Below are 21,503 nucleotides of genomic sequence, written 5' to 3'. Positions count from 1 at the left end.
TACAAAAAACTAGCCGGGCGAGGTGGCGGGCGCCTGTATTCCCAGCTACTCGGGAGGCTGAGGCAGGAGAATGGCATAAACCCGGGAGGCGGAGCTTGCAGTGAGCTGAGATCCGGCCACTGCACTCCAGCCTGGGCGACAGAGCGAGACTCTTGTCTCAAAAAAAAAAAAAAAAAAAAGATCATGTAGCATTCTCTCATGTGGTTGTGCCATAATTCATTCTTTATAAGCATCCTCGAATCATTGCAAATTTATGCAAATACTTCTGTGGGATAAATTCAGAGGTGGATTGTTGAACCCAAGGGTATGAACATTTTGCATTTTATACAGGTGTGCTGTCTTTACCCCTGCTAACAGCGTTTGAGAGTACTTGCTTCATGGTACCGAGGGATGGGCAGATTTTTATAATGCAAGATCAACATAAAAACCAAGCAACCTAAAACCAGAAATTAAGAACCTCATGAGACCGGCGCCCTGACTCACACCTGTAATCCCCACACTTCGTGAGGCCAGGCAGTTGCTTGAGCTCAGGGGTTTGAAACCAGCCTGGGCAACTTGGTGAAACCCTGTCTCTACCAAAAATAGAAAAAGAAAAGATTAACTGAGTGTAGTAGCACACACTTGTGGTCCCAGCTACTGGGGAGGCTGAGAGGTGGAGGTTGCAGTGAGCCGGGATCATGCCATTGCACTCCAGCCTGGGTGACAGAGTGATACCCTATAACCCACCCTAAAAAAACCTTGATACCCATACAGTGCCTCTCTCATATGGGAGTTATTAAGAGCATTCTTTAGGTAGATCTTAGTGTATTGACTTAAAACGATGTCTCAGGATGCATGGGGAAAAGCAGTAGGTTTGGTGTGGCTCAATTTCTACATTAGAGACAAATGTAAATATGTTTTTAACTGGAGCTCTATGTGTAACAGCGGCTCTTTCAGGAGCAGAGGCTGCTCACTGACTCAGCAATTATTTCAGTGCCCACTCTGCACCCAAAACTATCCCAGGCCCTGGGGATATAGTATAAAAGATTTCTGCTCTTATGAAGTTTGTAGTCTAGTTTGGGAGAGATGGACCCCAAAAATGTGTTTAAGATAATTTCAGAGATGGGTGTCTATTACGAAGCAGGTAACATAGGGTAATGTGACTAAAAATGACTTTAGATGAGGTGGCCACATTTTTATTGTATATATTGCTGGAGGTGATTATGTTATGGGATCCTTTCCCCTTCTACATTTTGGGTGTGTTTGAACTTTCCATGAGTGTGAATTCCTTTTGTAACCAGAATAAAACATTATAAATAATAAAACCCGTTGTAAAGCTTTGAAATGAAACCCTTGACCGCTAGCTGGCATCCTGCAGGTCTTGACTCCTGTTTTTTTGTTTGTTTGTTTGCTTGTTTTGTTTTGTTTTTTTTGAGACAGAGTCTCGCTCTGTCACCCAGGCTGGAATGCAATGGTGTGATCATAACTCATGGCAGCCTTGACCTCTTGGGCTTAAGCGATCTTCCTGTCTTAGCCTCCTGAGTAGTTGGGACTGCAGGTGTGCACCACCATGCCCAGCTATTTAAAAAAAAATTTTTTTTTGTAGAGACATGGTCTCCCTGTGTTGCCCAGGCTGGTCTTGAACTCTTGGCCTCAAGCAGTCTTCCTGCCTTGGCCTTCCAAAGTGTTAGGATTATAGGCGTGAACCACCACATCTGGCCTGGGTCTTGACTCTTAAGCACCTTAGATCCCCTGAGCAGGCATTTCCATCACCAGGTTCAACCTGGCTTATCATGGCAGGGAGGTACCTCTGGGCCGACTTGAGATGAGCAGAACAAGACGTGGTTGGGGGCACCATGGGAAAAGGAAGCCACCCCGATTTCCAGAAACTCTTTAGGCTTGGTTCGCATCTTGAACTGCAGAGCAAGCTTGGGGGCCTGTGTAGAATGGGGCCAGGGGTTGAAAAGCTGGAGGAAGGAGTGGGTCTGAGGATGGGAGCTTCTTTTTTTTTTTTTGAGATGGAGTTTCGCTGTTGTCCCCCGGGCTGGAATGCAATGGCGTGATCTCGGCTCACTGCAACCTCTGCCTCCTGGGTTCAAATGATTCTTTTTTTTTTTTTTTTTTTTTTTTTGAGACGGAGTCTCGCTCTGTCGCCCAGGCTGGAGTGCAGTGGCCGGATCTCAGATCACTGCAAGCTCCGCCTCCCGGGTTCACGCCATTCTCCGGCCTCAGCCTCCCGAGTAGCTGGGACTACAGGCGCCCGCCACCTCGCCCGGCTAGTTTTTTGTATTTCTTAATAGAGACGGGGTTTCACCGTGTTAGCCAGGATGGTCTTGATCTCCTGACCTCGTGATCCGCCCGTCTCGGCCTCCCAAAGTGCTGGGATTACAGGCTTGAGCCACCGCGCCCGGCCCCAAATGATTCTTTTGCCTCAGCCTCCCGAGTAGCTGGGATTACAGGCGCCCACCACCACGCTGGGCTATTTTTTTTTTTTTTTTGTATTTTTAGTAGAGATGGGGTTTTGCCATGTTGGCCAGGCTTGTCTCGGACTCCTGACCTCAGGTGATCTGCCTGCCTCTGCCTCCCAAAGTGCTGAGATTATAGGTGTGAGCCACTGCGCCTGGCCTGAGGGTGGGAGCTTCTGACAAACAGCATCCCATGAGGGGTGTGTGTGCGTAGAAGTGGGCAGAACTGGGGAGGCCGATTTGAGGGAAGTGAATCTGACCTGTTTCATGCCGCCTGTCTGCCTGGTATGGCCTTATCTTGCCCTAGCGTCTGCTAAATGCCTGTCTCCTCTCTGCTCCACCACAGATGCCGTGCGCGAAATTCGGAAGTATGATGATGTGACCGAAAAGGTGAACCTCCAGAACAATCCTGGGGCCATGGAACACTTCCACATGAAGCTTTTCCGTGCCCAGAGGAATCTCTACATTGCTGGCTTTTCCTTGCTGCTGTCCTTGTGAGTGGGGTTTGAGGGGGCAGGTGCTGTGAAAGGAGCCATGGGCTAGCCAGGGACACGGAGCTCAGTGGGCTCAGTCTCCCCCTGTGACTTTGATTCCTCCTCAGCCTGTGGCCTGGACCCCAAAGCCCTGTCTGTGTTAGGGAAGCCACATAGTTTTCTCCTGACCTCCAGAGGCTGCGTGGAGGATAGGAGAAGGCTGCTCGAAATATCAGAAGACCCTCACACACCACATACTCTGAGGCAAACAGATTACTGTCTCACACTCTGTTTGCATGGAGAGTGAGGTATAACGGGTAAGGCCTTGCCCTCCTCTGGGAGAGGACCTTCAGAGTCCAACTCACAAGGGAGCAATTGAATGGGGGGCTCTTTGTGTTTGGGGTGCTGACCTAGGGACAGCAGGTAGAAGTGACACGAAGAGGCTAGGCCTCTCCTCACCTCACCTCAGGGCCTTCCCCACATGAAACTCATGAGGGCATGTTACGTTCCATGGCAGCCAGAGTATTTCTGGTGATGTTTTTGGTAAAACTAAGTGCCTTGATCAGGGCCAAGGGTAACTAGTTGGGCAAAACTAGACAACTACGAAGTGCCTGTTTGAGCCTGGGGCCCTGTTTGCTGCCTCCTGCTTCACGCAGCCGTTCTGATCAGCAGGGCCTGGCTGAGAGGTGGATGGGAGCTCAGACCAAGGGTGTATGAAGGCATTGGAAAGGTGCTTGCTTTGAGGGTGGAGCTCTCATGACTTAATCACTTCTCAGAAGGCCCCACCTCTTAATGCTACTGCAGTGGGGATTAAATTCCAACACATGAAGTTTGAAGGGCACTCAGACAATAGCACCAAGTGATTCTCAGGCTCACAGACAGTTATTCCTCACTTGGTTTTGTGCTGCGAGACTCAAGAATCTCCATGCCTAAGAGATTCTTGCTCTCTAGTCACCTGGTGTGTCGTGCTTTACCAGGCACTAGACTTGTCTTAAAGTCTGTCGTTTAGATGATTTTGTATTCTCTGCGACCAAGTTGGGAAGAGGGGTGGAGGTAGAAAAGGCAAACACATTTTTTCAAGATGATGGGTTTGATCACAGATTTGATCAACAAGCTTGTTATCTTCAAACTTAGGAAAGTCAGGAAATGAGAAGGCTGGGAGGAATGAGACACATACCCTAGATTTTTCAGGAAGTTCCAAACAAATATTATCTTGTGGTCTGAGGCTGAAAGGGAAGCAGCTCTGGAAGACTGAGTCTCAAAACCAGAATTCTGAGTATGATAGTCAGCAAAATGAGGAAAAAAGACCACAGTGAGGAGGGAAAGAGAGGAAACTAGGCCATCTACCAGAAAAGCATCTAGAGCTTTAAGAATAGTATGGGGGAGGGGGTGGGCTGGGCACGGTAACTTACGCCTGTAATCCCAGCACTTTGGGAGGCTGAGGCAGGCAGATCACCTGAGGCCAGGAGTTTGAGACCAGCCTGGCCAACATGGTGACACTCTGTCTCTACTAAAAATACAAAAAAAAAAACATTAGCCAGGCTTGGTGGTAGGTGCCTGTAATCCCAGCTACTCTGGAGGCTGAGGCAGGATAATTGCTTGTATCCGGGAGGCAGAGGTTGCAGTGAGCCGATATTGCACCACTGTACTCCAGCCTGGGCAACAGAGCGAGACTCTGCCTCAAAAAAAAGGAATAGTATTGGGAAGGTAAAAACCTGCCGGGAGCTCTGAATCATGAAAGATATGGAGAAGTGGGGAGAAGGCAGTCCCTTTTATATGTCTGTGTAAGGAAGGAGATGGAGGGTAGGTGATCAAGGGCAAAGGAAACACTGGGATGAGAAAATGGAAATTACAGGTGGGCAAGAGTAGCATCCCTAAATGATGTACTTTGCACTTAGACTTGATGAGATTATGTCCAGAAGCTGTTGAGATCATCTGCAGATGAAATTGCCACCGATGCTTGAGGATTTGCAGAGTGGGAGAGATACTGGCAGACTGCAGCCTGGCAAACATCCCAATTTCCAAAGGGAGAAGGTAGATGAGGAATTGACCTGGGGAGGGTTGACTTTAATCTCCAACCATGCTCTAGAAAGAATAGCTTGTATGCTTTCGGAAAAGAAGAGTGGGATCATTGGTGACTGCTGTGAATTCCTGGAGAAGTTCTGTCAGCCTTCTATAGATGGAGTGTAGATGGATTTTTAGCATGACGCTTGCCAGTCTGAGTCTGTTCTTAAGGACCAGATGCCAAAGTGTGGGGAAGGTGCCGGCAGAACAGTGTAGTTAGGTGTGGTCCTAACCTACATGAGTGGCTGCCTTGTGGATTGGCTCCATCAACACATCCACGTAGAAGCCTTAGGGGGCTCACTCTTTTTTTGAGACGGAGTCTCACTCTGTTGCCCAGGCTGGAGTGCAGTGACTCCATCTTGGCTCACTGCAAGCTCCACCTCCCGGGTTCATGTCATTCTCCTGCCTCAGCCCCCCAAGTAGCTGGGACTATAGGCACCCGCCACCACGCCCGGCTAATTTTTTGTATTTTTAGTAGAGATGGGGTTTCACCGTGTTAGCCAAGATGGTCTTGATCTCCTGACCTCGTGATCTGCCCGCCTCGGCCTCTCAGAGTGCTGGGATTACAGGTGTGAGCCACCACGCCTGGCCAGGGGGCTCACTCTTTACATCTGGCTTGCTCAGTATTTATCTGCACGAGGATGTTTGTCATGGTGAGCAGAAGTAGGGAGAAATGGATGCTAGGAGGAATAGCAAGAAGGTTAGTGACCATTCAGCATCCTCAGCTATCTAGATGGGCTTCCTATCAGAACAACTTTAATGAGACTTGAGTTTTCAATGGGGAGGCATTATTATAGGCATGCATGTAGGTTCATAAAGGGCAGGGAGGACTGGGCTACCCAGGAGCTCAAAGACTTGGGGGTTGGAGCTTACTGCAACTCAGTTTGAGTTAGTGGCAGAGCTACTGCGAAAGTTAATGAGCTGTTAGCACCCTTGAGTGAAGGCTGGAGCTACTAGGAGGGAGGTGCTGGCCCTGTCAGGCTTGCTGCCATTTCTGTGATATCTGGGGGGCTGCATTCAAGGGCCAACTTTTTGAGAACAGATTGCTGCCTCAGAAGCTGTTACAGTGGTAGCAGGTATGCCAGTGCTGGTTCCCCACAGACTGGTTTTTAGTAATAAGTCCTTTGCTCTCCTGATTCCATTCTGCTTTCATGATCTTGTTTCTAGGACGACTCCAGGTTGGGCACTACGGGTATTGTCTGACCATGCCAGAGGACAGTGGAATGGTCACCTCCCTCCTGTGGCTTTGGGATAGCTAGGCTACTAGACGAATGTGTTACGCTCAGTGTAGTCCTCTCCGTGTGCCTTAGTGTGAAGTTAGGATGTTCCAGGTTAATTTCTGCAGTCGACATTTTAAAAAGTTGCCATATAGTAAAATTAACTTTCTGACATACAGTTGTGAGTGTTTTGACATGCAGAGCATCAGTTAATAACCACCACAATCAGGATGCAGAACAGCTTGTACTTTCCTTTCTACCATGAATGCGTGGCTTCCGGTAAAGGCAGTTCTCATGAGACCCTCCAGTATACTCCCAAAGTGACGCCTGGAGGCTAGAATGCAGAGTTCACTTTGGCCTGCTGTTGCAATCTGCTCTCACAGTCCTGATCTGCTCTCTGGTGTCTATAGCCTATCTCACTTTTCTGTTACTATTCCCTTTGACACGCATGTGAGGCCTCACCTAATTCACTGTTGAACAAGTCTGACAAGCGAGTGGCTCTACTACTTTCTCAACCAGATGGTTCAAGCAGCCACACACATCTTGCCCACATCTTGGCTCACCAGTTGCCCATAAGTGATCTAGTTAATCATTTCTGGAATTTTGGCAGAAATATATATTCCTTGCTAGTCTAAGAGTTAAATCTAAGATGTTGGCTGTGACCCTAGAGGAACTTGGCTTTCTGTGTGATGCTCTCGTCCAGCCTTACGGCCACGCAGCCCATTTGCAGCTTGCAGAAAACACTTAAAAAACAAAGCAGGCTGGGCGCGGTGGCTCACGCCTGTGATTCCAGCACTTTGGGAGGCTGAGGTGGGCAGATCACCTGAGCTCAGGAGTTTGAGACCAGCCTGGCCAACGTGGTAAAGCCGCGTCTCTACTAAAAATACAAAAATTAGCTGGGTGTGGTGGTGGGCGCCTGTAATCCCAGGTACTCTGGAGGCTGAGGTAGGAGAATCACTTGAACCCGGGAGGTGGAGGTTGCAGTGAGCCAAGATGGCACCATCGTACTCCAGCCTGGGTGACAAGAACTAAACTTCCCATCTCAAACAAAACAAAACAAACAAAGCTGTCCTCTTCATATTTCCGTTACGAAAGTTATACCTGCTCATTGTAAAACAAACCCCCCCGACCCCCCAAAAAGTAACTTTACATAATAGAGAAGTGTCAGGTGAGCTCCCCTGTGGCCCCATCCCCAGAGATAGTGGCTGGTAATGGTTGGTGTGTTTCTGAACTGTTCAGTAAATTTTTCCATGTTTGTATAACTTTCTCCTTACAAGTGCCAGGGCTGCTTTTGCACTGTTTTGGCTAGCTCTTACCACCCAACAGTGCATCTTAGCAATTGGTCCACATTCTTCACATAGACCTCCCTCATCCTCAGCCATTGTGCAGTGTTCTGTTGTTGGAAGGGATTGTTGGGGTTTAACCAGTTCTCTACTCAGAGATGTGTGACCTGCTTTGAAATCTTTTTTTTCTATTTTACTCCAGCCTTTTTGCGCCATCTATTTATTTATTTATTTATTTTGTGATGGGGTCTCACTGTGACACTTAGGCTGGAGTGAGGTGACTTATTGCAGCCTCACCCTCCTCAGCCTCCCGAGTTGCTGGGACTACAGGCGTGCACCACCAACCCTGGCTAACTTTTTTTTTTGGTAGAGGTGAGGTCTTGCCATGTTGCCCAGGCTGGCCTTGAACATCTGGGCTCAAGCGATTTGCCCACCTTGACCTCCCAAAGTACCAGGATTACCAGTGTGAGCCACCACGCCCAGCTGCAATTTTTATTACTAAACAACCAGTGTCCCACATCCATGGTTTCTCATCTGCGCTTTCTGCACACTGTGTTCCTTTTCTCCTTTTTCCCATCTTAATCATTGGAACTGGGGTAACTGACATCTGCTCTGCTGCACCTTGATACTCTGTGGCCCAGAGCCCAGCAACCTTGGCAGGACCTGGGCTTCTCAGGCCTGCCGATGAGAAGATGGGTTCTTTTTTTGTTGTTGTTTGTTTGTTTTTTGAGACGGAGTCTCGCTCTGTTGCCCAGGCTGGAGTGCAGTGGTGCAATCTCGGCTTCTCCGCCTCCCAGATTCAGGCAATTCTTCTGCCTCAGCCTCCTGAGTAGCTGGGATTGCAGCACATGCCACCACGCCCGGCTAATTTTTGCATTTTTAGTAGAGATGGGGTTTCATCATATTGGTCAGACTGGTTTTGAACTCCTGACCTCAGGTGATCCACCCGCCTCAGCCTCCCAAAGTGCTGGGATTGCAGGCGTGAGCCAGCACACCCAGCCTCCACATGGCTTTTTAAAAAACATTTCCGTGTTTAAAAAAAGTTAACCACGGGGCTTTAAAGCACCACATGCTTTAAATGCCCCTTGGTGACTTGAATGTTCTACTCAGTTTATCATGAATGCTTTTCTGGGACAACTGACCTGTTTCCAGCATTTTTTTTTTTTTGAGACAGGGTCTCGGTCTGTCACCCAGGCTGGAGTGCATTGGTGTGATCATGGCTCACCGCAGCCCTGCCCTTTTGCCTCAGCCTCCCGAGTAGCTGAGGCTACAGGCATGTGCCACCACGTCCTGCTAATGTTTTAGAGACAGAGTCTTGCTCTGTTGCCCAAGCTGATCTCAAACTACTGGGCTCAAGCGATCCTCCCACCTCATCCTCCCAAAGTTCTAGGATTACAGGCAGGAGCCACCATGCCTGGCCTCTGCAGCGTTTTTGAGTGTTCTTGAGTGTCTACCCAATTCCTCTTTGGTGGACGTTGAGCCCGCAGCTCTGTTTCTGACGTCATAAACAGTGGCCTCAGCTAGTCAGCTTTCTTTCGGCCTCCTGATCCTCTTTGGAGCATCTGTGCCACTCCTATTATCTGTCTCTCTCTTTTTTGTTGTTGTTGATTTTTTTTTTTTCTTTTCTTTTTTTTTTTTTTGAGACAGAGTCTCACTCTGTTGCCGAGGCCGGAGTGCATTGGCACAATCTCGGCTTACTGCAACCTCTGCCTCCTGGGTTCAAGCAATTCTCGTGCCTCAGCCTCCCGAGTAGCTGGGACTACAGGCACATGCCGCCACACCTGGCTAATTTTTGTATTTTTAGTAGAGACAGGGTTTCGCCATGTTGGCCAGGCTGGTCTCCGACTCCTGGCCTCATGTGATCCGTCCACCTCGGCCTCCCAAAGCACTGGGAGTACAGATGTGAGCCACCGTGCCCACCCCTCTTTCTTTCCATGTTCTTTATGTCCCACTGAGAGGCTCAGTTCTTGAACGTGAGCAGGTATTCATGACCTGAGCAGGTTAGACGGTTAGGAGTAAAGGGTTCCAGACTTTGTATGCAACTTTCCTGAGTGGTAGAGAGCCTGCCTAGTGGGTATTCCAGTACTGCTGGGATGCGGTCACCTGTGTGGATTAATATTTTGCAAGGGTGTATGGGATGGAGTGGAGCAGGAGAGCCTGAGGTGGGGAGACCAAGTTGGAGGTTGTCAGTGAGACTTGCTGGGAACCTGAACTGAGGCAGTGATAGCAGGAGTAGGGTGGAGGGGACAGACCTGAGGGGCCCAGGTGGAGTTGAATCAGCAGGCTTTTTCAGTCTCTGGGAGTCTGAGATGATATTGGTTCTACTCTGGACTTGCGGAATGCGAGGACCCAGCCCCCTGCTGGAAAGGGAGCTCTGGCTGCCCATGGGGTAACACTACCGTGCTAGGCATGAGGGCTGGTTGCAGAGTGGGACCTCTGGCCAGACCTGGGGACAGCAAGGAAAGGAAGGGACAGGGAAAGCAGGATTGAGCAAGGGAGGCCTGGCAGATGAGCAGGATAGGGTGCTTCCGGGCAGTCGAGCTTGCGTTGCTGGCTTTGCAGAGATGTTGAGGCCAGGGCAAAGGGAATGTGCTGGTAGGATGGACTCCAGCCTCTAGCAGAGCGATAGAAGATCGGGGATCAGAAGGAAGAGGGAAGCAAGATCAAGAAGGAGGATGTGAGCAGGTTAGTGGCCAAGGAGGGGAGCACATTCCGGAGAAAGCCTCGTGCTTGGCACTAGTTTTCAGCGGGACTGGGCTCAGGACATACAGGAGGTTAGCCTGAGAACCCCCGAGTAGCCCTTGTAATTGGGAAAGGGGGCCTGGCCTGAAAGGAAACATCACACCTAGAAGCAAGCCTGTACTCCTCGCCCCCTATAGTCTGCTGCTGCTCCCTGGGACAGCAGTGGGAGAGTCCCAGCTTCCTAGCCAAAGCCTTCTGAGCTTTTGTCCTGCCTCTGCCACTACTATCTAAATCCTGTGACTTGACCCAGAAGCCTGGGGCTGCTCTGCCCTTTCTTCTTGTCCCATGTGACTGCCCAACCATCGTGACCATTTCTCAGTGTGCGGCCCAGCAGGCTGAGGCGCTTTCACATTATCAAGTAGCCAACCTCCAGAAGTCTTCACCTTGCAGAGCTGGACTCCACCCATGAAACAGCCTGTAGATGTCACCTCCTAAGCCTCTCTCTCACAACCCTTGGGACCACTGCTGTGGTGGGGCCACCACCATCCCGTATAGACCAAGCAGGCCCCCTGCCACCTGTCTTCCCCTCTTTGGCCTGTGTACCCTGCTTCCAGTGGCTTGCTATCACATGGATCCTCCAGGACGTGGCTCCCCCACAGTCTCTGCTTTGACCTCCCCCTGCCATGAAGCAGTCATGTGGGCCTCATGGGAGAGCCTCACGTAACACATGCTCTCCCCCGACTTGATTCTCTGAGCATTTTGGGGGCCTCTGTGCGGATCACCCCCTCCAGGTGCCGGCCTAGCCAGCACCTCCTCTTCATGAATCTCCAAGGCTTCCCTGTGGAGCCTGTTCCGAGGGGCCCACACCATGTCCCTGGCTGACCCATAGTGCTGTCCTTGGGTCCCAGGGCAGCCTGCACATCCAGCTCTTGAGGCGTGGCACTTGGCAGGGTTGCCCATCATGGAAAACCTGGGCTCTTGCCCTTTAGACTGTTCAGCTCAGTGCCAAGGGCCTGGCACATGTGAAGGGCTGCTGAAATCTTTGGTGACTGAATGGGCTGTCCTGGGATGATGGCGACAGCTTTAGATGCGTGTCTGTGTCGAACTTGTCAGGCTTTTTAGATGAGAAGCCCAGCTTTTCAGGTCTTAGGAGCTATGACAGTTTGTGAAGATGGATGCGTCGGGGCCACCTCCAGGGGACCACACTGGATGAGCCACTGGTTTCCGCTTGGGGAAGACTCTGGCAGTCGCTCCTGTTTCTTCCTGCCAACCTTGCGCTTCGGGGGCACAGCTAGCTAGAGGCCCTCTTGAGTCTTGGAGTGTGTTGGGGACAGCAGCTCCCTCTGGGCTGGGGTTTGTGTATTCAGAGGACTTGCACTGCCTTCTCTGCCTTATTCAGCTTCGGTGGCGGTCAAGGTTAGGCCCAAAGTGCTGGTTAGCAGCCAGGTGCAGGAAGGCCCCTGTTTGTGTGGGAGCCCCCTGGATTTTTGCTGACCTGAACTTGATCCACACTCATCTTTTGTTTCCTCCTTACCCTCCAGGGTAGAATCCCATCGCTGCCATTAGCCCAGATGGAGCTGCCCGTGTTTCTTTGCTCAGCTCCTTTTTCTTCTTTTTTAGGTTGAGTCATCTAATCACAGACTACCTTTGCCTAAGTTGTCTTACCTCACTCGGTCGCTCTCTGCCCTCCAGCTTACCCCAAACCCCTCAGATAGCTGGTTTTAAAAAAGATACACAGCAAAACCCCAGAAACCCAGCTGGTCCATGTCGCTTGTTCTCAAGAAGAAGGGAGGACAGGCCAGACCCACACCTGCCCCTTCGCCCTGTGCTTGCTGCACTGTCCTCAGGACGGGCGAGCTCCATCTGGGTTGTGGGCTGGAGCTGCCACAAGGCATGTTCTCATTTGAAACGGCCTCCATTTCCCCCAGCTCTAGCCCTCCTCTTCCCGTCTTCTCCAGCATCTGTGTGCTGGGAGGCTACAGGGAAGGCCAAGCAGCTGTACCAAAATGGACTTGGGGCAGCCCTTCGGGGCGGCCTTCTCGGGTCTGCTCTAGGTGACTCTCCTAGTTGTAAGCTGTCTTCCTGATTCCAGACTGGTGGGTAAGAGTCACTCAGGACACTGGAAGCCCTGGTGTTAGTCATTCTCCTTCACTGAAGCCTTCCTGAGGCGTCGCCTGACTTGGTTCCTTGCCTGGGCGCTGCCTCATTTTTTCTTCCACAGCTGGGGCGTGTTCACCCAGTCTATTGGCCACCTGCGATAGGCCTGGAAAGTCAGCAGGTGGCGCTGGGACACAGGCTTTCTGCCGGCTGGGGGCAGAGGATTGAGTTTGTGTGAACACTATGTATGCAGGGGCTGGGGGTTGAATGACTTGACTCACCTGAAACCCATCAGTAGGGTGGGCCCAGGGGGTGGCGGGGGGAGCCATAGCATGGAATCTTTTGGTCGGGATTTGCTCTTTTCCCATTTCCTTTTTTTTTTTTTTTTTTTTTTTTTTTGAGACGGAGTCTCACTCTGTCGCCCAGGCTGGAGTGCAGTGGCGGGATCTCCCCTCACTGCAAGCTCCGCCTCCCGGGTTCACGCCATTCTCCTGCCTCAGCCTCCCGAGTAGCTGGGACTACAGGCGCCCGCCACCTCGCCCGCCTAGCTTTTTGTATTTTTTTAGTAGAGACGGAGTTTCACCGTGTTAGCCAGGATGGTCTCGATCTCCTGACCTCATGATCTGCCCGTCTCGGCCTCCCAAAGTGCTGGGATTACAGGCGTGAGCCACCGCGCCCGGCCTCCCCATTTCCTATTAAGCCCATGTCCTCTTCCCCTTGCTCATGGGGGAAGACAGGGCTGACGAAAAGCACTTATGAGTCATGGCTCTGCCTACTTGATATGGTTGGCCCTGTTTCTCTAGAGTCTGTGGAGAGGTTCTGTTTCTCCTGCCTTCTCTGGTTTACTCAACCTTTTATAAAAGCACGATAGCCCTGCTTAGTGTCCAAGAACATTCTATCAAGAAAGCCCAGTTACATTGAGGCATTTGGAGCTGCCATGTGTCTGCCAAGGCCACATCTGGATTCTGTTAAGTTTCGTTCACTGGCCTTTTCTTGGACCCTGGGCCATTCTGTTGGTGACCACCCTGTATCTGTAGGAGATGCCTTTGGCTCTTAGGTTCTTGCCTGTTTTCCGGAAATGAATAGCTAAGAACAGTGATTCTCCCAAGTAAGACTACTTGGGAGATCCAGTAGAGGCAGAAGGTAAAGGCTATGTTCCGTGCCCTCTCCTGGGCGCCTGGGAAGCTACAAGGGAACAGACAGAAGCACACGTTAATGTTCCTGAGTGACCCAGTGTGAGGGAGCAGGAAAATGTTCTAGAAGGTTGGCTCCTAGGCTGAAAAATGCCAGTGATCAGAGGGGGCCTGGTCTGCATTGCTGGGGCCCTGGGTGGGGGCTAAGGGTGCGAGGACGCAGAGGCTGGAGCTCTGGGTTACGCCTTCAGCTCGCGGCAGTGAATGGTTTTTCCCCCTGCAGCCATGAGCCTGGCTTGCTCATCAGCACGGGTCTGAGACAGCTCCTTCCCACTGTCTTCTGTTTCTTCGGTTGCTAGACTGAGCAGCTCTGTGTCTGCCTCTGCCCCTCTTGGTGCCAGGCTCCCAGGTGAACGCAGGTGCAGTCTAGGCCCAGGGAGATTCTGTCCAGCCTGACGTGCAGCCTCAAACCTGTCCCCTCACCTGTCAGGGAGCACTTCCTCTTCTGGGAGTGAGATCGGGTCATCTGGAAGCCCAGCCTTTTTTTAGCTATACTTGCTGGAGTGGGCGGAAGACCCCTTGTCAGTGTGCCAGGTATGGGAGTGCAGAGATGGAGGCACAGTGCCCAGCCTAAAGACTTTCATAGCCTGGTGGGGCAGCCATATAAACGGATGGCAGCCACGCAGAGAACAGAAAATGAGGTAGTTACATGTGGGTGCCTAGGGGGCTGCTGCAGGAGCCCCCAGAAGGCATCCCTCTGATGGGGTGGGAGATCCGAAAGGGTTTCTTTGGGGAGGTGAGGATCGAGCTGGGTTGAGAGGACATTCCAGCCTGGAGGACTGCCACACAGAGCCAGGCATGTTCCAGGAATGGTGAGGGGTTAGGTGTTACTAGAGCAAGGGGACCACGTGGTTAGTGAGGGAGGAGAGCTCACTGAGGGCCTGCGTGCTGACAGCAGGTGGCTTAAGCAGAGGGCTGACGTGGTTGGATTTGCCTTGCTCTGGGAGGTGGATGGGAAAGCCGTATGGTGGCAGATAGGGAAGAGGCGCCGGCAGTGGGGATGATGGTGGGCGTGTTTGCAGTTGACATGGAAAGTACTGGGTTGTGGCTCGGGCTAAGGGGCCAAGAGGGCCGAGTCTAAGGCGGTTTGCCTGTCCACCACTACAGCAGGGGCTACATGAGGTGGTCAGGTCAGGCAGGGCAAGGGAAGGCCTGTTTTGGACAAGCTGAGTCTGGAATGTCTCTGGGGACATCCAGGAGCCAACGTTTAGCAGGAGGTTAGGTGTGAGTCTGGGCTGCAGAGAAAACCCTTTCAGGGATAAGAGTGGCTGGGAGGAAGGGTGTCAGCTGAAGAGTGCAGACTCCAGAGGGAGCAGAATAACCGTGGGAGGAGGGTGTTGCGAGGGAACCTCGGAGGGTAACTTAGCAGCAGAGCAAGGAGTTCAGGGTGGCCTCTGGACTGGCGGTTAGGAGGCCACTGGTGGCCCTGCTGCTGGCTTGGAAGGGCAGGCCAGCCTAGGTTGAGGAATATATGTGAAGGAAAAGACCAGGGACTTGGTCAGGGTGACTCCAGGAAGGAGGCAGTTGAAGACGAGGTTCCTGGGGGGAGAATGATCCCGGGTCGTTCAGCAGGAAGAGAGAGGACCTAGAAGGTGTGAAAAAGAACTGTCGGGCTGGGGGTGCAGTGGGAGGAGTATGCCCAGGGTGCTGTGGGGGTGGGGAGCGCCTGTGAGGGTTGGCAAGAGGAAGGGGAAGTGGGACCTGGCACAGGGGAGCCCCAGACTGTCTCAAGGCTGGGAACTGAAGGCCCGGGCTGGGGCTGAGCAGGGCCAGGCTTTCGGGCAGACACGGCGTGGATTTTGCGCCGCACATTGTGTGTGCCCTGGCTTATCTTGGAAGCCCTGGTTCTCAATAGCCGGGAAAGGCCTGGGACGGTCCGAAAAGAGCTGGGCCTCTCCTGCACTGCCGCGGAAGCATTCGTGTTAGCTGTCTCCCTGGGTACTGGGGTGATAGCTATGGGCACTCACCAGCAGCCACTTGCCTGGCCTGGTGGCGGGGAGTATAGCCTTCAGTCTTGCTTGGTCCTGTCTCTACCACCAGGTGGCATGACCCCCACCCCTCAATTCCAGCTGGGAGGAGCAGTCCTCTTTTTCTACATCACTGGGATCTGCTCTGGGGCTGGGCAGCTCTTTGCCAGGGGGCTGGGTCTTAGTCAGACTTGCCTTTCTTTCTAGGTCTCCCCAGTGACTTCTGGCCATGCCGATGTGAGTCAGACACGTTGTTTCTCTCTGGCTCCTAGGGTGCTCAGTAGCTTCCTCTACCTTCAGGCTCCAGCCCAGTTGGAGGCAGGCTGGTGGGCAGCTGGGGGCTGAGGCAGGGAAACCTGAGCCCTAGGCCACGAGGTCCTGGGCCGCTAATTTTAGAAAGCACATGTCACTGGAAACTCTCCTTCTCTGCCAGGAATCAATGGCCTGGCTCTCCTGGTGCTGCCAGGGGCCCCTGGGAGCCTCTCCCCAAACCAGGAACCTCAGGGGCATCTCCTGGCCCGGGTGGGTCCTTTCTGTGCTGAGTACGTCTAGAAAGGGGCTCTGCTGAGGCCCTGGACAGCCATGGCTTGGGCCAGGGAGGTAGCTCACCTTGTCTGCTCTCTACTTTCTCTAGCCCTTCCGGGCTGCCCCTGGCCATGAGCAGAGGCTGTGAAGTGTGAAGGCCTGGCTGGGGCAGGAGGCCACTTCGACTCTTCTGAGTAAGCTGTTGTTGAAGCACCCTGAACTAAGCAGATTTGTCTCTTCCTTCTCCCATGCCCTGTGTGTCCCTTACCTTCTGAAGTGTGTGAGAAAGGTACCCCTGCCTTGTTTTGACTGTTTGAACGAGTCCTTCCCTCTTCTCTTCCTGCCAGCTAACATTTCGGGGCAGGGGTGAACCAAGGGAAATGAAGTGGCCATTCTAACCTCTGCTTGGGGACCAGCATCTGCCTCCAGCTGCCACCTGTTTGCCTGTCTCTCCTGGCTGCTTCAGATAGGCAGCGTGCGCCTGTGTCCTGATTCCTCTACACCCTCCAGCCCAAGAAGACCTCATTCGGGGTGCTGTTACATAACGGATGTGTTCCAGCGCAGCCTGCATGATGGGTTGGGATGGAGGCTGGCCAGAGTAGAGAGTTCTATCTTACGTTGGGACCTGGGAGCTGTTCCTTGTTAGTTTAGAGAGTATAGTGGTTCTGAGCTCAGGTTCCGGAGTCAGGCAGACATAAGTTGGAATTCCAGCCATGCCCATTTCTGGTTTTTGGCCTTGGGTATGTTGATTTACTCTGCTAAACTTCAGTTTCCTCGTCTATAAGCTGGGGCAGTGTTAGTAACTTCCTCATCAGGTAGATGTGAGAATGCGGCCCGGCATGTTGGAAGTGCCCGAATTGATTAGCTTCTCTTGTTACCTTACCGAGGCAAGCCCGGCCTCGCAGGGAGGAAGGTGGTGCTGTGGCTTGTCTGGCACGTTTAGGCCCCGATCTGGAAAGTGCTGCGTTCTGGGACCTCATGCTGTAGCAAGGCTCTTCCCAACCCCCCAGGCTCCTGCTTCCAGCCCCTCCCAGAGCTGAGGGTGGCCGTTGGGCACAGCGGAAGAGGACAGCTTCTGAGCCCCACCTTTTCCCACCCGCTGCCAGCACCAGGTTGGCAGCTTCTCGCTCGGCTGCCTTGGCAAGAAGGCAGGCCCAGGCTGGAACCAGGTGTGGGGTGGGAGCAACCAGGAGGTGCTCCTGCCAGCCCTTCATGCTCTTTTTCTCAGTTCTCCCTTCTTTTTGTAAATAATTGCAGCCTGCTTAGACGCCTGGTGACTCTCATCTCGCAGCAGGCCACACTGCTGGCCTCCAATGAAGCCTTTAAAAAGCAGGCAGAGAGTGCTAGTGAGGCGGCCAAGAAGTACATGGAGGAGAATGACCAGCTGAAGAAGGTGAGCCCAGCTTCCTGACCCGCCATGGGGCGCCCTGGTGTTACACCGTGGGAACCACGTTCTGTAGGGCCTCAGTGGCCACTGCTAGCCAGTCACGCTGGGAAATGTATGAAACTTCCACTGCCTGAAAAACCAGAGTTGGGTGGAGGCACAGAGGGGAAGTCCTCGATGGGGAGGGTATGCCAGCTGGAGGTGTCTGTGTACGAGGGTCCGGGTGAGGAGGAGGGTGTTGCTGCTCTCATTTCCATCCACTGCTTCCAGTCAGACCCTTCCCTGAGAAAAACGGCCCCTCAGTGAGCCAGGCCCTCTGTGTGAACTGAAGGCCCTCAGCTAGGCCCTTGTTCCCTGCAAGATTGCCGCACCCCCTCTGGAACATGGGGTCTGTGGCATCCCTCAGTGCTGGAGAGGAGGTGGGGGCAGAGTGGTTGGCCAGTCCTAGACATCCTGTCAGGAGGCGAGCTGCGAGCCAAGCTCGGAGGGATGTGGATGCAGAAGTGGGATAGAGCTGGCCAGGCAGACAGCGGGCTCCTTACGGCAGCGAACGGCACCACGTGGGGAGCAGAAGGCACCATCATCGTGGAGGGGTTGGTGAGCACCATGGAGCTGGTGAGCCCTGCTGCTCAGGAAGGAGGCAGGGCCAGGGGCCAGGGCAGACAAGGCGTGCCTGGCGAGCTGCAGCAGGTGGCCCCGCTGGCGCTTCTCTTTCTCTTGGCTGGCAGCCACGCCCTGGCCTTTGCCTAGGAGCTGGGAGCAAGTGGTGGCTCGGTTCTGCGTTGACATTTCCGAAGGGGCGAGTCACCAGGGCAGCTTGAGGAACCGCATCTCGGTGGGGAGGATGGGGCTGGAGCCTCTCCCTCCCTCCCTCCTGAGTAACCTTGGCCTTTGGCACTTTTCCCAGGGAGCTGCTGTTGACGGAGGCAAGTTGGATGTCGGGAATGCTGAGGTGAAGTTGGAGGCAGAGAACAGGAGCCTGAAGGCTGACCTGCAGAAGCTAAATGATGAGCTGGCCAGCACTAAGCAAAGTGAGGCTCAACCTTGTGTCCTTACCTGGAGGGAAGTCCAGAGGAGCCTCCTCTGCCTGCTGCTGCCCATTTTGTGCCAAACTATTAGTAACAAGCCTTGCATGCACGCTGGAGGGCTGGCTGAAAACAAACAAATAGCACCCTGTGCCTCCATCCCTAATGCAGTCATGCTTAGCCCTCAGGCCAGTGAGGCTAAGCGGTTTGAATGGGGCTCAGGAGGAACCAGGCTGCAGCTGGTGGGCCTCGATTGCCCCATGCTAGAGCAATGCACACTGGGGTTTTCCTGTCCACAGTGTGGCGTGGTAGCCCCAGCATGCCTGGGGGCTGAGAATGAGGGGAGTGTGTGAGTGGCGTTCAGGAGGGGAGTGGGCGGCTCCCGAGCGGCCTGCCTGTCTTTGGTCTCCCACGCATAGACTAAGTCTGGGGCATTTTCCCCCAACATCACAGGCCTCGCCTGCTGCTGCTGTCTGCAAGACATGGTTGTCATTGGGTGTCGCTTTCAGGCTGGGATCTTGCTCCCTGTTTCCCATTCTCAGCCTCCCTGGAGGTTACCCCTGCAGAGAGCCACTAGAGTTCCCCTCCATGAAAGGGACTGGGGGACATCCTCTGTATTTCTTTTGCTTTATTTAGCTTTTTTGTCAGCCCTTTCCCTCTACTTTGGGGACCTGCAAAAGCAGAGGGGCTTTGAGAAGTAGTCTCCTGTATAACCTCCTTTGAGATGGATTTGGGCCAGTTTCTTGTGTCTGTAGCAGTTGTTTTTTTTCCCCCTAATTCTGGTCTTTTCATTTCTGTTTTCTTGGTCATTTACATCATTTCAAGAATTAGAGAAAGCTGAAAACCAGGTTCTGGCCATGCGGAAGCAGTCTGAGGGCCTCACCAAGGAGTACGACCGCCTGCTGGAGGAACACGCAAAGCTGCAGGTCAGCCCTCCCGTGTCACTGTGCCCAGGACAGAACAGCAGGATGAGGCAGCCCCACGGGTGGGGAGGGAACCTTCCAGGGGCCGAGGGGCCGGCTGCCCTATCCCCGACTCCCCCTGGCCACCTCTGCCCTGCTGAGTGGGACCCTTCACCGGACAGGAGAGGGTGGCCTGGCAGCAGATGTAGGCACTTGCCGAGGCGGCCCTGAGGAGTGGCACTGGCTCACTAGGCTCTGAGCCTTCCTACCTTTGTGCTCAGGTTCAGTCCATGGTTTGGGGCCCCGTCAAGAACAGAGAAGCAGGTGAAACTCTAGGACCCACTGCTGGCCTTCTTTCCTAGAGCACTGGGGGGGTGATGTTGGGCAAACATCCATGGGCAAGTGAGGGCATAAGGTGTCAAAAAGGCACCTCCCCCAGCAGGCGCTAGTTGTTGCCATCGCCTGCTGCCCTAGGCCTGATCCGAGTCCTCAGATTAGCTTGGGTGCACCGGGCTGCATCTGGAAGCCCAGGAGGTCTTGACATTGGGAGTGAGGGCCACGTAAATACTCCCAACTTTGGACACTTGGCATCAGTGCTTGGTGGCCCAAGTTTGGGCACCACAGCAGATGGGGAGGAAGGGTCCAGCCTCAAAGGGGGCACCCATGCCCTCTGTATGGGGCAGGCTTGGCGAACGGGACTTGGGCTTCGAGGGCACCTGTCAAAGGTGTGCAGAGTTGGGAAGGGCCTGATCAGGTCTTCAAGGGGACTGGATGCCTTGCTGTTCCCTGCAGCCAGGACTCAGCCCCCAGTGAGGTACTGGCAGTCCTCCCTGGCTGGCGTTAGGTCCAGGGCTTTCCCTATCCTAGAGGGTGGGCCAGGGCTGACGCTCCCACCCTGGCAGGCCTTTGGGTACAGCTGAGGAGGGGGCCCCTTGCTTAATTGAATTCAGCTGTTGTTAGGAGATAGGAGAACTGAGCTGGACCTCTGGGGCATGGGGCTGGAGGTGGCAGGGGAGGAGTGGACCCAACCAACCTACTGCTGTGGGATTTCTGTCCCTTTCCAGGCTGCAGTAGATGGTCCCATGGACAAGAAGGAAGAGTAAGGGCCTCCTTCCTCCCCTGCCTGCAGCTGGCTTCCACCTGGCACGCGCCTGCTGCTTCCTGAGAGCCCAGCCTCTTCCTCCAGTACTTCTGTTTGTGCCCTTCTGCTTCCCCCATTCCCTTCCACAGCTCATAGCTCGTCATCTCGGCCCGTCCACACTCTCCCAGCACATTACAGGGGACCTGATTGCTACACGTTCAGAATGCATTTGCTGTCATCCTGTTTGGCTTGGCCTGGCCAGGCCTGGCGCAGCCCTGGCTTCCACGCCTGAGCGTGGAGGGCACGAGTTAGTTGTAGTCTGGCTTGCGGTGGGGCTGACTTCCTGTTGGGTTGAGCCCTTTTAGTTTTGCCCTCTGGGTGTTTTCTTTGGTCCCGCAGGAGGGTGGGTGGAGCAGGTGGACTGGAGTTTCTCTTGAGGGCAATAAATGTTGTCATGGTGTGTACGTGGTGTGTTGTGTGACTGCGGCTGTGGGGAGGGCTCTGCTTCCTCTCCTGCCCAGAGCCCCCAAGCGGCCACAGCCCTTCAACCTGTTTCCCCCACTGAAGGCCAGACTCACACCTGTTCTCAGAGGCCCTGCCCTGTCTGCCCTCTTGCTCCCTGGGCCGGGCCAGGCCTCACTTCAGGGCCACCCGCCGAGTGTGTGTCCTGTCTGCCTCCCTGGGTGTGGGCAGCTTGGGAGGCTCAGTAAAGCGGCGGGGCTTCCGGGTAGAGGACTCGCTTGCCTTCTCTGGGTTCCTGTTCGTCACATTTGGGACAGACAGAACGTGGCAGAACGCCACTAGTCACTCCCTGCCCCACCCCCTCCTGAAGGTTTGCAGGATGACCTCTGACTAATGCCAGCTGGGAGAGGAGACTTGTCCTTGGCAGTGACCTGGAGCTGGCCCAGGGCAGAGCTAGGTAGAAAGGGGCTGGGAATGGGCTGGGGCCCCCAGCCCTGAGAACGTGTTGGGTGTGTGCCTGCCATCAGAGCGCTGTGCTGGCTCCAGGGTGTCCCTCCCGTGGCTCCCTCAGAGCTGTGTCTTCCAGGCCCACAGCAAGCCAGGCCAGAACCGGGGCTTGCTGCCTGGCGCTGGTGCCCAGGCCTCTGCGCTGTGCTGCTCTCTAGTAGCACATGAGGAAGGCAGCCCCCGCCCGTAGCACAGTG

The 21,503-nt window shown here is 53.6% G+C and overlaps 1 protein-coding gene across 1 annotated transcript; it reads left to right on the top strand.

Moving 5' to 3' along the window:
- Positions 1–2,775: 2,775 nt before the first annotated feature.
- BCAP31 (B cell receptor associated protein 31) lies at positions 2,776–20,801 on the top strand. Its single transcript, XM_031660750.1, is given in 6 exon segments — positions 2,776–2,814; positions 2,817–2,938; positions 17,203–17,338; positions 18,237–18,360; positions 19,180–19,280; positions 20,321–20,801. Coding segments are annotated over 6 exon segments (546 nt in total). The 5' UTR covers positions 2,776–2,790; the 3' UTR covers positions 20,360–20,801.
- The last annotated feature ends 702 nt before the right edge of the window (positions 20,802–21,503 follow it).

The sequence above is a fragment of the Papio anubis genome, chromosome X (assembly GCF_008728515.1).
Source record: "Papio anubis isolate 15944 chromosome X, Panubis1.0, whole genome shotgun sequence".
In the NCBI taxonomy this organism is placed as follows: domain Eukaryota; kingdom Metazoa; phylum Chordata; class Mammalia; order Primates; family Cercopithecidae; genus Papio; species Papio anubis.
The sequence above is the reverse complement of the archived record's forward strand: the minus strand, read 5'-3'. Positions and strand labels throughout refer to the sequence as shown.